The sequence below is a fragment of the Thermothelomyces heterothallicus genome (genome assembly GCF_042370625.1).
Source record: "Thermothelomyces heterothallicus CBS 202.75 unplaced genomic scaffold P884_scaffold_10, whole genome shotgun sequence".
NCBI lineage: Eukaryota > Fungi > Ascomycota > Sordariomycetes > Sordariales > Chaetomiaceae > Thermothelomyces > Thermothelomyces heterothallicus.
In genome coordinates, this window is record NW_027192571.1 from 226,045 (window position 1) to 240,493 (window position 14,449).

The following is a 14,449-nucleotide window of genomic DNA, read 5'->3' on the forward strand; positions in this document are numbered from 1 at the left end:
AAAGAGAGAGAGAGAGACTCGTTTGATGGCTCGGCTCGAACGCGCGACGGGAGGGGAGGGAAGGAAGGGGTTGAAGGAGAGGAGTGTACTTACGCCTTCGCCGGAAAATCACGAATACATGACTCCGAGGACATTGGGAAGGCAAGCGCTAGCTGTAGGAAGCCAAGAACTCAGCGCGAAGACAAAGCAAGGTAATGCAACGCGAGAGCAAGGGAAAACCAGGGCAACGAATGCAATGCGATGTGATGTGCTGTGGCGGGTTAGCAGAAACACCAGGTTCAAGCACCCAGTGAGACCCTGTCCGCACAGAGATGTTAGCACCAGGTTCAGAAGAGTTCGAGTTTCGCGGACCGAAACGCGAACAAGCTGAGCCATCAGTAAGTCTCTACTTGTTGGAATACCAGACGATAGCTCGAGGGTTATAAGGGCATTTTCACCGTGCTTTTTTTTGGGGGGGGGCGGGGGGGGGCTTAACTGGCAGTATTGAGGGCATCCAGAATTCGTCTGATCTTGTGTTGTTGACTGCCGCCAGGGGCAACCGGAGAGCACATGCTTGTGTAGGTAAATACAGACGCTCCGCCCTTGGGCTGCACACCGTATTGCCCGTAGCACACCGGCTCGCCGCTCAACAACCTCCAATATGGCTGTTACACCCCGACAAAGTCGTCGATGCCAATCTCCAAGGGTCGATCGGTTGGGGATGTTGATATCTCCCTAGGAGGTCTCTTCCCTTAAGATCTCTGTGCATCCGAGAAGATCATGATGGCAGCAGAATCATGACGGCAAAATGCCAGTTAGTAGGTTTGAGTGAGGAGTCTCCTAATAAGCATAGCTTCATCCAACTCCGCAGATAACAAGGGGGCGGGGGAGGGGACTCTCTTGAACGTGATGAATTGTATGGCCAAGTTCAATGTGTATAATAAGGGCGCTCCTTCTGAATTATCAGGGCTGCCTAGTGAATATTACGAGGAAGCAATGAGTTGTTATTAATCCGTACGATTCTTGCATCCGTCTTGCCGTCTGGTTCCCTCCACAATAATATATATCCCTGGGCAGCTCCAGGGGCAAAACAGAAACCGGCTGTTATGGAATGCTTCGAACCATGAACTGCCAGATTGCCAGAGACCTTGAACTTGGTTCGACGACTCGGACATTCCAATACTACAATCACTTTGAACTTAACCGTAAGGCTCCGGATGTAGCATGATTCCACAGGCTCTAAACCATTGCGGCTCAAACTTGATCATATACATAGTGTACAGTACATACTTGTACATACATATATACAGCCCGCTTCAGCCCCACAACACGCGGACGGCAGTATACAGATCCCCTGGATATAGAGCTACACGTTCTCCCCTTCATTTACCCAAAGCGCTCTTCCAGAGCCCTTTCCCTAGGCCCCGTCACCAGCTCGAACCCGCCAGGGTCCAATTGCAACGTGTGCCTCCCGCCCGTCATGCTCCTGAGCTGACTATCGTACTTCATCATCTCCTTCAGCGGCGCCTTGCCGATGATGGTCAGCATGCGGACGACTCCCTTCTTGGCGCCCCTCAGGCTCTGCACCGACTCGTACGGATCCGGCGGCACGTAGACCTTGGTGATGTCGATCGTCCCGGTCCCAAAGGCCAGCGCCTCGTCGTCATCGGGCCGGCGCACCTCCAGCACCTGGCCTCCCCGCGCCGAGGCGAGATCGTGCTGGATTGCCGTTCCCGCTTCCTCGGGGCAGTGGATATGCACACGCGTAAAGGGCTCGAGGATTCCGACCTGGCCGCTGGCATGGGCTTCTTTGAGCGCGCCACGCACTGCGGAGAGGGCGGCGTTGGTGATGTGGCCGCCGGTGCTGGCGGTGCCGAAGAAATCGTGGGCGGGGTCGAAGGAGATGTGCACGTGGCAGCGGCGGATGGGGGCGCTGCGGCGCGGTCCGCGTGTGAGGCCTGCGATGGCCCCGTTGAAGAGCTGCTGGCGGACGAGTTCGGGGTCAAAGGGAAGCGTCTCCGCGTCACCAGCGCCCGAGGGTAGGATGGCGACGTGTATGATGTTGCCGTCGCGCTCGATGCTGGACTCGAGGAGCGTGTCGTGATGGTGCGCTCCGAGGGGTTCAATGGTGACCGTGCACGCAGCCTTACCGGCCTTGTCGCGGATGGCGCGATCGTACACGGCGCGGTGCGGTTTGGTGGGGGCTAACAGGCATTCTGCGTACCCTACCTCGATCTCACCCCACATGGCAGACTCCCGATCGATCTTGTAGTGCGTGAGGAGTCGATCCTGAGCAATCTCGAGGTGTAGCAGGCCCATGCCGGACAGGATCAGTTGGTCTGTCTTCTCGTCCTTGCTCCATCTAATGCTTGGATCCTCGCGCGACAGCTTCCTGAGGGCCTCCTCAAGCTTCTCGCCCGCCGTGCGCGAGTATGGCTCGATGGCGATGAAGGCTACTGCAGGAGGCGTCTCGGGCGCTTTGATCCGCAGGTTTCTGAGTGCTTCGGGTGCAGTGTTACCATGGTGACGGGGAAAGGTGATGAGAGTGTCTCCGGTACGGGCTGACTTGAGGCCAGTCATGGCACCAATGTGCCCGGCGGACAAGTGTGGGATTTCGTGGTGGTCCTTGGCCGATACGTGGAGGATGTGCTGGGGCTTCTCAAAGTTGTGCACATTGCTGTTCCACATGTGACTGCTCCGGCTGAAGGCGCCGTGGTAGACGCGGAGCCAGCTCATCATGCCGCGACGCGGGTCGTCGACGACTTTGAACACGTGAGCAAGAGCCACGATAGGATCCTGGTGTTGGTGGTGGCCCTTTTGCTTGACCTTCTGTTCCAGAAGTTGGGACAGGTTTTGCGCCTGAGCCCCCATGACCTCCAACGGCGGCCTATCGATGGGGCTCGGGAGGAAGTCGATGACCCCATCCAACAGCGGCTGCACCCCGATATTTCGCAGGCTTGCGCCCGCGAAGACCGGAGTAAACTTAGCTTCGCCGTCCAAGATCAGCCGTCGTATGGCTCGCTTGATGGACGCCGAAGACACGTCCTTTTCCAGTTCAAGAAACTCCTCCATAATTTGGTCGTCGTTCTCTGACAGTGTCTCAATCAGCCGAAGACGGGCCGTCTCCATCTCCTCTCGCAATGCCGGATAATCTTTGGCGATGCTCTGCTCACCGACGACAGACATACTGCCAGTGCTGGAGAATCTCAGGCCATGGCGGTGGATGACATCAATGACGCCAATAAAGTCGTCCTTGTGCCACCACGGAATCTGGCAGAGAAGAGGCCAGGTTCTCAACCGGGTTGCTACTTCCTGGACGGACCGTCTGAAGCTGGCGCCGTCCCGATCCAGCTTGTTAACAAAGAGCAACCGCGGAATCTTGGAGAGGTGTGCAGACTCCCAAACACGCTCGGTGTGTGTCTCGACGCCCTTGACCGAGTCGAGAATGCACACAGCGCCGTCCAGAACGGGGAGGCAGCGGTCCACCTCGTAGCGGAAGTCCTGATGACCGGGAGTGTCGATCAGGTTGATGGTCGTGGGCTCGTAGCCTGGCGGACAGAGCGATTTCGGCGGCCATTGGAAGGTGATGGCTGCGGACTGGATGGTGATGCCGCGCTCCCGCTCCATGGGCAGGAAATCGGTCGTGGTGTTTCCATGATCAACATCTAGACAGTCAGTGGAGGCTAGTTCCGAGCATTTCCTGGCCACATACTCCCAAGATGGCGCGTCACGCCACTGTGATACAGCATACGCTCGGTTGTGGTAGTCTTGCCCTGGGAGCTATCAGCGCTAGAACTGGTTGACAGCACAAAATTTATGACCCACCGCATCGACATGGGCAATGATGCCAATGTTGCGAACACTCTCGATTCGCGCCTCGTGGTGAGCATGCTCGCTCGAGTAGCTCCGCGCGAACCCGATCCGGGTCAATTGGGCGTTTCTCAGCACCAATATGGCCACAGGAAACACATTGGCAGGCAACAACCTGCTTGGGCCGTAACGGCAGGTGCGGAGGGGGGCGCGGCTCAGCATCCCCAACCTTGCCAAGCTTTATTGAAATAAAGAATACAATTACAGTAGTAGACGGGAGTAGTAGTAGAGAGGGGTTAACAGAACCTCAGTCAGGCGATGCAAATGCCGGCGTGCTCATTCCACATCGCCCAGCACTAGGATTGAATGTGAAGTATGTGCTGTAGAACGAACGAGCATGAGAGACTAAGTCCGTACTCGTTCGTCCGGTACTAGTATACACGGCATCTCACATTCAATGGCCAATTTCGGCGGTTTTGAGAGTTGCACATGCCATGCCGCGATTGCTTTTTCGAGACACTGACACCTTCTCAGCTCAGCGGCCCGTGCACACCCCGCTATCCCAAGCAAGCTTGGCGCCAAGGCTGCTGTTCCCGTTCAACGCGAGGCAGCTGCGCACTCTTCCACTAACCGACGACGAGAGGAGGTGCGACAACGGCACTGCACAATTCCGACGGCGCGCCACGGTGGATTCTACTTTGTGGCAGGCCGAGCCAAACGATACGCTCACGACGCCAAGTGACTTGCTGGGCTAGCCTTTCGTTCTTGTCCTAGCCCCCACTTGGCCGACCTTGCACTCCTTGCATCTCGCGAGCAACACGTCATCGCAATACGAGGCGCTTCTCCCGCTGAGCAGCCAGCATGGACTACACCTCTTCCATACACGATGCGGAGCACGCCGCCGAGGCTTCGCCTTGGGGAAACTCTCCCACCTCGTCGCCCGGGCCTAACCAGTCCACCTTCGGCCCCATCGCCGGGGACACCCCGGGCTCGCCTTTCCGATACCCGCAATCGAACAATGGCCTGAACGATGACGGCGGTTTTGGGGGAAGTGACATCGACTATAGGAGGCCAGATACCGCGAGTACTGTCTCTCAGCCAACCGAACCTGAACCCGAGGTGTCAGCCGGGGCCGAGTCACACCCGGACCATCAGGATGTTGCTGGTGATCAAGGGCCGCTTTCACCGCAGTTACAGCAGCAGGAGCAGCAGCAGCAGCAGCAGCAGCAACAACAGCATCAAGAGCAGCAACCACAAAAGGCGACAGGCTCAATAGACCGAGCGCAGGAACAGCAGCAGCCCCGGAGGCCCCCGCCGCCGCAATTCAAACTGCAGGCCAAGATTACCGGGCTCGAGCGCACCGGGCGCAAAGATCCCATTCTGCGCTTCGACGTCCATGTACGAGAGATTTCCATATTGAAGGACCGTGGACCACTGCTAACGGACCCAGACAAACCTCCCGGCATTCCGAACAACCCAATATCGTGATGTTCGCCGCCTTCACTCGGAGTTCGTCAAGCTCGCCGAGCATTTGATCTCGGCGAACCCTGAAGCTATCGTGCCGTCTGTGCCTCCCCCCCTGACGTCCGCCGGTGCAGGCACCGAGGAAGACGAGATTCGGGTCAAAGCGTTAATGCAGCGTTGGTTCAACTACGTATGCAGCAATGAGGTCCTCATGCGCGACGACGAAATGGTCCTCTTCGTCGAGAGCGACTTTGGCTACAGTCCCATGGTTAAAAAGAAGCAGCCGGCCACCGGCGTGCGCCGTAAGATTCTCAAGCAGTTCGCCCCACCCCCAGACGACACCCCCGAACTGCAGGAGGCGCGGCCTATCGTCAAGCTGTTTTACCTCGGCGCCATGGATGCAGGCCACAAGGTGGACAAGCTGGTCAAATCGCGGAGAGGTTCGTCATGCCGTTCCCACTACGCTTCCCGGCCATAAACTAAAACATGTCTTTTCCAGGCCTCGGCCTCTCCGAATCGGATTTCGGGGTCAGACTCGGCTCAATGCACGTCCAGGAACCGCACCCCGGCCTGGCCAATGCCTACCGCAAGCTCGGAAAGGTCATCCAAACAGTAGGCGATTACCACGCAGCGCAGGCCACCGCCGAGGCCACCACCATCGGCGACCCCCTCCAGTACCACTCACAAGACGCCTTCGTCGTCAAGGAAACCCTGACCAACCGCCAAATCCTCATCCGCGAGTTCCTCCAGGCCCAAGAAGCCACGCGCAGCAGGCTCAACGCCGCCGACCGCCTCAAAGCCTCGTCCAACGTGCGCCGAGAAAAGGTCGACGAGGCGATCGCCTCCCTCGACGAAGCCCGCCATAACGAGTTGGCGCTCCTTGAAAAGACGACCCGCGTGACGCAGAACCTGGTTCACGAGCGCCGCCGCTGGTTTGCCCGCACCGCCGCCGACCTGCGCCTCTCCATCCGCGAGTACGTGCTGCGCGAGATCGAGGCCGAGCGCCGCACCCTCGCGCTGCTCGAGAGCGCCCGCCCGGACATCCGCTCCATCGACTCCAGCGGGGGGCTCAGCCGGCTCGGCCGCGAGAGCCACCCACCCCACGCCATCCGCCGTACCAGCATGGCTGCCAGCCAGGGCCCCAAGGGCGACGCGTGGAGCGGCGTTCCCCGGCGCAGCGCGGATGTTCTGGGCCGGAGCGTGTCGGGAAGCCTCGTGGGCAGCTCGGTGGTCGAGGCGGCGGGAGAGGACGGCTCCTTTGCCGAGGGTGGAGAGCGCGGCGATCTCGGCGGCCGGACGTGGACTCTGGCCGGGGTTGCCGGAGTGAGGATGCCCGGGGTGTTGGAGGAGGACGATGAGGACCGGGTCGATGCGCGAAACGCAGCCAGCCGGTTGGCTGCGAGCACTTTTTAGAGTTGACATATGCTGGTCACGAGCCTGCTCACGGTTGGCCACGCCACACAGTATGCGTTGGTGCTGAGGTACCTAGGGCAGGCATGTCACGGTACACTTATCATGATGATGAGGGTGGTTGGGCATGAGGTCAAGAGACTAAGCGGGTTGTTCCTGTCCAGTTCACAAGTGTTTTTTTTTTCGAGGTTATAATCGTGTATCTGGGTGCGTGGGCTTGCGTCATCGAGTAGATGTTTTTTTTTTTTTTTTTTTTTCACCGGCTTCTCGGCCCCCCTGACAATGCTGTGTCGAGGACGGCCTTTTGCTTCTTGTCGCATACATGACACCATTGTCGTTAACACGGAAACACGGCGTCGGGCGATGTACTGCGTGCCCTGACCCCGGGGTCCTCTCCAAACTCATCAGTTCAGTCTTCCCATCTGCTCCCCCACGGATCCCCACGAATCTCCCCGGACGGCTCGGAATCCGGCCGGCAGGGCCATCCCGTGTTTTTTTTTTTTTTTTTTTTTTTTTTTTTTTTTTTTTTTTTTTTTTTGGGGGGGGGGGGGGGGGGGGGGGGGGGGGGGGGGGGGGGGGTTGAAAGAGACGGAACGGTGGCGGGAGCTCTTTGGGGCGACAACTTAGCTATCTCTTGCACAGATCGTCAGGGTTCTCCTGCGCCGCGGCAGCAGACAGACGGGCTGCATGCAGCCCCCCCCCCCACCCTTCTCGGGTTTCCAATTCCGACGTATCTGCCACCTTTCCGCCTGCGAGATCGCCTCACCCGGCCCACATGCAATTATCCAGAAGGCTTTTTTTTTCTTGTGCCGTCCCGGATGAGGCGAGCCGCCAGACCTGCAGGCTGCAGGCTCACCGCCTCGTCTCCAAGGTATCGGTAGTGTGTAGACGGGCGTTCCGTGCTGTACTGCAAATATTGCGACATGGTTTACTCCTATGTACTCCTTGACCAATATATGTACGGATTGTAATAGTATGTATGTACATCCAATCTGATCCGTATACATGGAAGGAAGCGGGCGATGGGTATGGGATGCAGGCGGAGCTGCCTTCGTGTCTGCCGCTCTCGCGAACCAGGCTTGAAGGAGAAAAAAAAAAGAAAGAAAGAAAGAAAAAGCCTCCGGCGACGCTACGTTGAGGTCCCACTGCATCGGCCGGCGTTAAGAGGATATCAAGCCGAGCTTCGGATGGCATTGATGGGTGACACCAACCGGGTACGCATGCGTCTGTGTCTGTGTGTACAGTGTATGCGTGTCTGATGTGCGCGGACCAGGGCTAGTTACAAGTAATGGGCTCGCAAATCTGGCCATTCTGACGTCTCGATGTTCCTCGGTGCTGCTGCCTCGTGCCTTGCAGGCGAGATGGGGCGAGCTCCATGGGCGAGCTCCCCGGGCTTGCGTAACCTCGTCCGGATCGCCCAGCCGTTCCCGAAATCAACCGTGGACGGAGGAACCTTGGTCTGCGACGAGAGAGCTATGTCGGGCCATGCCGGGAGCGGCGGAACAGGCATGCGTGAAGCTCTCGCGAGGCCTGGCGGAGATGGCGCAAAGGTTCTCAGGGCCAGGGCCAGGGACGATACGACGGTGCTCGCGGTGTGAGCGCACTCACCGACGGGATTGGCCGTTGCGGAGCGGAAATTCGAAGCAGGGTTCTTGACGAACATCACGGATGCAGCGTGGTTGCAGTTGCTGTCGGTCATCACTGCAGCAGGGGTCGCAACGCTAGCGTAGCGCGAACGTGCAGTGCGTGACTCCCCTGGAAACTGGAAACTGCTGTTTGCTGGCCGTGGGCCGTGGGCCGTGGGCCGTGGGCACAGACATGTTCCTTACTGATAAAGCTGATATCTGGCCGTTTATGGAAGTCTCGGGTTTCCCTGGAAAGATTCAGGTTGCTTGCCAGGTAGGAGGTAGCAGAACATTAAGAGAGGGCATAACGTTACCTGCTGGGCCTGGGAAAGCTGCCGGCCGAGAGCCGACGACAGCTCCACCTTACCTCTCTCTCTGTGCTATTGCTGGTGATATCGCGGGGCTAGGTAGCAGTGTCATTACTCTTTTGTCTTGTTTTCTTGTTGAGCCTCCATCCGAACCCCTGTTCAACTTTGGATTTCTCCGACGTTCGCCCGAGTTTCACGTCTTGGACACTTACAAGTAAAGTCAATGTCGTCCATGGTGGACATGGTTGAACCGGAGACAACAACAGGAGCAAGCATCCGACGAGAGACGCCCGGCTGAATTGGTATCGGAAGGCTGCTGTATCTGATAACGCATGGCGTCGCTCCCATCTGTTATCCATGCGGCGTCTGCAGTGAGATTCGAACCGCCAGCCGAGTTGCCGGCGACACTGCTTGGTCCGACTTTAGATAAGGGTTAAACAGATGTGCAGCCTCACCGACACACACCTCGGTCCTGCTGTGTACGCATACGTAGGATGAACAAGTTGGCACCGCAGAATTGACCAGGGGTCCTCGTGGAATCCCGGATTCCTGAGTAAGTTTTTTTGCACTGTCCCTAGGCGAGGATTCCGTTCTGATGGCGACTTACGGCGGTGGTTGAGTTACACTAGTTAGTGTACATACATAGTAGACTGGGGCCCCGTTCGCACACCCCTGTTCTGCCATGTGCGCCTCGCGATAGGACCGGTAACCGGCAAAATGGGAGAAGTCGATATCAACCTGACAGAATCACAGTCTTCGGCGACTGAAGGGGCGAGTCGCCTCTATCGTGCCGGATTCGTCCTCTGATAAAGCCTTGGCGGTACGGAGTACTCCATAGTCCTTCGGCGTTCCTCCAGCACCCCCACTAACTAGACGAACGTGTTGACACCGTGCCGTAATGATTAGCGGTCGTCGGTTGGTGGCTGCCGGACCGGCTGAAGACACACTGATGTACGTGACGGTTAGGGTACACCAGTACTCCGTAGAGGAAGGATGCTAGCGGGGTTACGAGTTGGAGGCGTGGGATCCGCTCCGCACGAAGATCTCGCCGCGGATGGAGTTGTCGAGGGCAATCACTTCTTCACTTAGTCGGAAGCAACAGATTGCTAGTGATTGTTCTGCTCTTCGGATTTTAATCCATGGCGTTTACCTAAGATATATACGTCAAAATGTATATTTACATGTATCATATATATATACAGATAGGGTACGAGATTTCCTGATATCTCTGACCTACCTAAAATACGTAACGTTAATAAGTATAAATACAGTCCTGCTTAAATGTAAGCTATAGTTGAGCCGTTGGCAGCCACCATTAGGAGGTCGCATTCGGCACTGAGCGTCTTCTGCAGTTTAACATAACCATCGTGCCATGTTGAACAAGGTACTAGTATATAACGTTATATAATCCCTACACATATCCGGGATGTACAGCGATCTGCTTACATGTATCATGGGGAAACCCGGTCTAACGCAAGTTCCAGCTAAGAGTTGGAGATCAAATCAGAGAACAAGGCGGTAAGTCTAAGATTCAACGTTCGGTCTCCACTTGTTCTTGAGCGTTGAGCAGCGCTTTTCTAAACCCAGGTAGGCACGACGGGTAACATACCAATTTCGAGTTTCCCCGCTCCTTCCTGGGTAGCAAAAGTTCTTGCCTGTGCCAACAAGGTGTTCAATCCTCCTGCGGTTTCACCACGATAAACTCTTTCTGGTCCCTGTTCCGCTGCTCGCGTCATCGAAACTCTTGGCTCCACAACCTGGAACACCCCCCTCCCGCCGGCCTCCGAGTTTTTTTCTGATTCCTGTCTCGGCCTTCCTCTCCCTTTGTTAACGCTATGGTGCGATTCTAAAGGTGGCTATCTCGCATCTGCGTAAGAGTCCGGGATCGGAGAGCAAACACAGAAGAGCTAGATAAGCGACGGGATTACTACGGCGATAGCAGCGTCTTTTAAACCCTCCTTAACAAAGCAAGCACCGGGCGGTGGTATACACACAAGCAACAGAAAGCTTCCGCGACAAAGTCGAAACAACAGGTACCATCGTCCATTTTTTTGATATCGCCACGACCGCCGTTAGTTTTACCATTTCACGGCCCGAAAGAAATCACAGGCGATGACGTGCTCGCACGAAAGGCATCTATTCGCTGCCGTTCCGGCGGCCAGCGGACGGCTGAAGATTGACCGTGACTTTACACGGTATTATGGTCTCAGCACTCCCGGCTCCGCTAGTTCGTGTACACTACTGCGATAGTGTAGCCCCATCCGCACCAAGCGCAACCAAGCTGCCCGTGTTGGGCTCAACCAACCGCGGATCCACAGAACGCTGCATGGTTGCTGCATGGCTGCTGCGTGGAAGCTGGCTATCCCTCCCGCAGAGCTTCTGTCGGAAGCACCTAATCGCCCAGGGCTCCACCACACTGCTGGACAAGACCCCAGACGGGAAAGGCCCTCGCTCGCAGTGAGCCCGGGATTGCAACAAGTCTGGCCGAAATCAGTGCGTTTTGCCCAGGGAAGGATGTAGTTACATACATACGCTACAGTACACATCCCGTTTTGCATCCTTGAGCCCGTTCAGTGCTCCACGGACCGGACGGATGCTTGCCCGCTGCGACCACTCAGGGCTGCCCTGCAGCTGCTCCGGGCCCGGCTGAAGACCGCACACAGTACGAGTGTCCATGGATGGCCTGGATGTCGCGATCTCCCGTCCAACCTTGGTAGACATGGGGTGGTGGGTGCTCGTGCCGAGGATTGGGATTGGGCCTTTGGCACACTAATCTGCTTCAATATGCTCTCCCGAGATTATCGGGGACTGCTGCTCTGGAGCGCACCGCGCTTAGCTTTCTAACCCTTGTACTTCGTACACACAGGAGATAACTCGTCGGTATCTGACTGGCGAGCCCGGCTGGGCGCGTGCTGGCTCCGGACGACGCATCTTGACCTCCGCTCCTGGACCTTGCATCCCCTTGACCATTGCCGCTCCTTTTCTGTTACTCTCGTCGGCCTCGGACGATCCGCACCGGGAATGACACATTGCAGCACGCCAACAGTTGATGCCATGACGGCCAAACCCTCGATACCATACTTAAGGTGTGGGGGTTCTGCCCGCCTTCCCATCCTCCGTCTCTAAGCACCTCACCATCCCCGCGTCTACATTCACTACTTCCGTACTCGTCGCTTGCTATTGCTTGTCAAGCCCTAGATATACAAGGGGGTTACAGACTTGCCACCCCGTCTTCCGTGAAATAACATTCCGCTCGAACCCCTGGACCTTCTACACCATCTTCTATCCCAACCACCCCAATCCCCCCAACCCCCCCCAACCCCCCCGCGCGGCCCCCCCCGGGCCCATCCCGCGCCGCGGTCGTCGAGCAAGAGCCGAAACCTTCTCCAACGGCGCGAAGCCGCACCCCAGACCCCACGGGGAATCCCTTCTCGTTGGCCAAGCTCGCCTTATCCCACGCTTCATCCCACCTTTCATCCCACTTACACTAGCGGCTGCCCTATCGAGATGGCGCCCTCCGCAACAGGTGAGCCGGCACCTGTGCACCTGTCCGCCGCCTCGAAATCTTCGACCATTACCGCTTCCGTCCTCCACGGACCGCGTGATCTCCGCTTGGTACTGCTACTGCTCCCCTTCATTTCCTTGTTTCTTTCTTTCTTTCTTTCTTTCTTTCTTTCTTTCTTTCTTTCTTTCTTTCTTTCTTTCTTTCTTTCTTTCTTTCTCACTCTTAACGTTGAACCCTAGTCCCCCGAGAAAGGGTTTGGAGATCTCTGGTTACACCAGATCAGAGCCGCATTTTGGTTACTCTGTCCCACCGTGCTCGCTGGCTCGATAATTCCCCATATCTCTCTCCCTGGTAGCGCCAATGCTGACATTGTCTGTCTTGCATAGGAACGACGGACGATCGAGGAGCCCGGCATTGGGGAGCTCCAGATCGCTGTCCACACAACAGGCATCTGCGGGTCTGATGTCAGTTACTACAAGAAGTTCGCCAATGGCGACCTCTGCGCCTGCATGCCGCTGTCTCTGGGCCACGAGTCTTCGGGCACAGTCGTCGCCATCGGACCCCAAGTGACCGGCTTCAGCATCGGCGACCGCGTCGCCCTGGAGGTCGGCGTCCCCTGTGGCCAGTGTGGCATCTGCCGGCAGGGCAGATATAACCTCTGCAAGCGCATGAGGTTCAGGAGTAGCGCCAAATCAGTGCCTCATTATCAGGGGACGCTCCAGGAGCGGATAAACCATCCTGCAGTCTGGTGCCACAAGTGAGTTTCCCCTTTCCCCCTCCTGAAAAAGGATAAGATATCCGGGTACGGACAGAAGAAGAGCAGACAAGAGCAGAGTTAACCCAAGCGGGCGACCACAGACTGCCTGACAACATCTCTTTCGATGCTGCCGCCCTGCTCGAGCCGCTATCTGTAGCCATCCACGCCGTCAACCGGGCCAGACCAACGCCCGGCTCCACCGCCCTGGTCATCGGCGCCGGCGCGGTCGGCCTGCTCACGGCCGCCATGGCCCGGCAATCGGGCTGCTCCACCGTCACCATCGCCGACGTCGACCGGGGCCGCGTCGACTTTGCCATCGCCAAGGGGTTCGCGACCCACGGCTACGTCGTCGACCGCAACAACGCGTCCACCAGCTCATCATCATCATCATCCTCGTCGCTCTACAGCCCCAGCAGCTCCGGCACCTCGACCCCGCTGGACGGCGTCATGACGCCCGCCAGCACGCTCTCGCTCTCGTCCCAGTTCGACTACGCCAAGTCGCTGGCCGCCGACATGCTCTCCCTGACCGCCGGCGCCGGCGCCGCCTCCTCGCCGTCCTCCTCCTCCCCCCCGCTCGAGGACGAGGACGAGGACGAGGGCGTCGACGTCACCTTCGAGTGCACCGGCAAGGAGGTCTGCATGCACACGTCCCTCTACGCCACCCGGCCCGGCGGCAAGGTCGTCATGGTCGGCATGGGCACGCCCGTCCAGACGCTGCCCACGTCGGTCGCCCACCTGCGCGAGATCGACATCCTCGGCGTCTTCCGCTACGCCAACACGTACGCCACCGGCATCCGCCTGCTCTGCGCGCGCGACCGGCTGGCCAAGCAGGCTGCCGGCGCCGGCGCCGGTGCCGGTGCCGGCTACGTCCTCCCCTGCCTCGACGACATGGTCACGCACCGGTTCAAGGGCCTCGAGAACGCCCATCGCGCGTTCGAGCTCGCCAGCCGGACCGTGGACCCCGACGGGAATCTGGTCTTGAAGGTCGTCATCGAGGCCTGAGAGACCAGAGAGACCCCACACCCACCGCTGCTAATTCTGCCCTCGATCGCGATGATGACATGAAAGGGAGGGGATGAAGGGCAAAGAGAGGAGAACAAAAAAAACATAATAAAACTTAAAATGGGAGGCTGGAATCAAGGGTTGACGAATCCGTTTTTTTTTCTTTCTTTTTTGCTTTTTTCCTTTTCCCTGTTTATTTCGTCTCTTCGCGTCTCGTCTCGGAGCTCCGATCAGGGTTATTGCAATTTTTTTTTCTCTTAATTTATGGTTCTGGGTTTGTTTAATGTCACAAGGCAACAACAATCATAGAGGGACGGGAGGCTGGGGATGAAATGAGATAACGACCGTCTTGGTATCTAGAAGGACGAGCGAGTGTCAAGAGGGGAGTACTGGAGCAGAGACCTTCTCGGAACTAGACAACGGGCAGGCGTGGTTTCGGTTACGAATGTTGTGCTCCGGTCTCGGCTGCAGTCTTTTCTCTCTGAAGCTCCTCTTTTCATTCTGCCCGCTCTCCTTCACGCCCGTTTAGGATGGGGGTTGGCGTTCGGGTGAGCCTGGCGGTGCCGAAGGAGGCTTATTGCACTCTCTC

General features: G+C 57.5%; 4 protein-coding genes across 4 annotated transcripts; 2 read left to right on the top strand and 2 right to left on the bottom strand.

The window, feature by feature from the left end:
• Positions 1–1,205: 1,205 nt before the first annotated feature.
• On the bottom strand, positions 1,206–4,209 carry P884DRAFT_284796 (P-loop containing nucleoside triphosphate hydrolase protein). Its single transcript, XM_069443729.1, has 3 exons — positions 3,805–4,209; positions 3,692–3,752; positions 1,206–3,644 (listed from the first exon to the last, which is right to left on the bottom strand). Exons 1-3 carry the CDS (start codon positions 4,009–4,011, stop codon positions 1,366–1,368), a joined length of 2,547 nt encoding a protein of 848 aa, XP_069297798.1. The 5' UTR covers positions 4,012–4,209; the 3' UTR covers positions 1,206–1,365.
• Positions 4,210–4,427: 218 nt separating this feature from the next.
• On the top strand, positions 4,428–7,153 carry P884DRAFT_242744 (uncharacterized protein). The gene is made up of 3 exons (XM_069440284.1): positions 4,428–5,187; positions 5,240–5,693; positions 5,753–7,153. The coding sequence occupies exons 1-3, from the start codon at positions 4,651–4,653 to the stop codon at positions 6,664–6,666; spliced, it is 1,905 nt and encodes a 634-aa protein (XP_069297799.1). The 5' UTR covers positions 4,428–4,650; the 3' UTR covers positions 6,667–7,153.
• Positions 7,154–7,914: 761 nt separating this feature from the next.
• On the bottom strand, positions 7,915–8,839 carry P884DRAFT_291879 (uncharacterized protein; the record flags this gene model as incomplete). The annotated part of the gene is made up of 4 exons (XM_069444130.1): positions 7,915–8,364; positions 8,493–8,554; positions 8,656–8,674; positions 8,809–8,839. The coding sequence occupies 4 exons, from the start codon at positions 8,837–8,839 to the stop codon at positions 7,943–7,945; spliced, it is 534 nt and encodes a 177-aa protein (XP_069297800.1). The 3' UTR covers positions 7,915–7,942.
• A 3,264-nt stretch (positions 8,840–12,103) lies between these two features.
• On the top strand, positions 12,104–13,860 carry P884DRAFT_269487 (chaperonin 10-like protein; the record flags this gene model as incomplete). The annotated part of the gene is made up of 3 exons (XM_069442274.1): positions 12,104–12,211; positions 12,488–12,858; positions 12,960–13,860. 3 exons carry the CDS (start codon positions 12,104–12,106, stop codon positions 13,858–13,860), a joined length of 1,380 nt encoding a protein of 459 aa, XP_069297801.1.
• Positions 13,861–14,449: the final 589 nt, after the last annotated feature.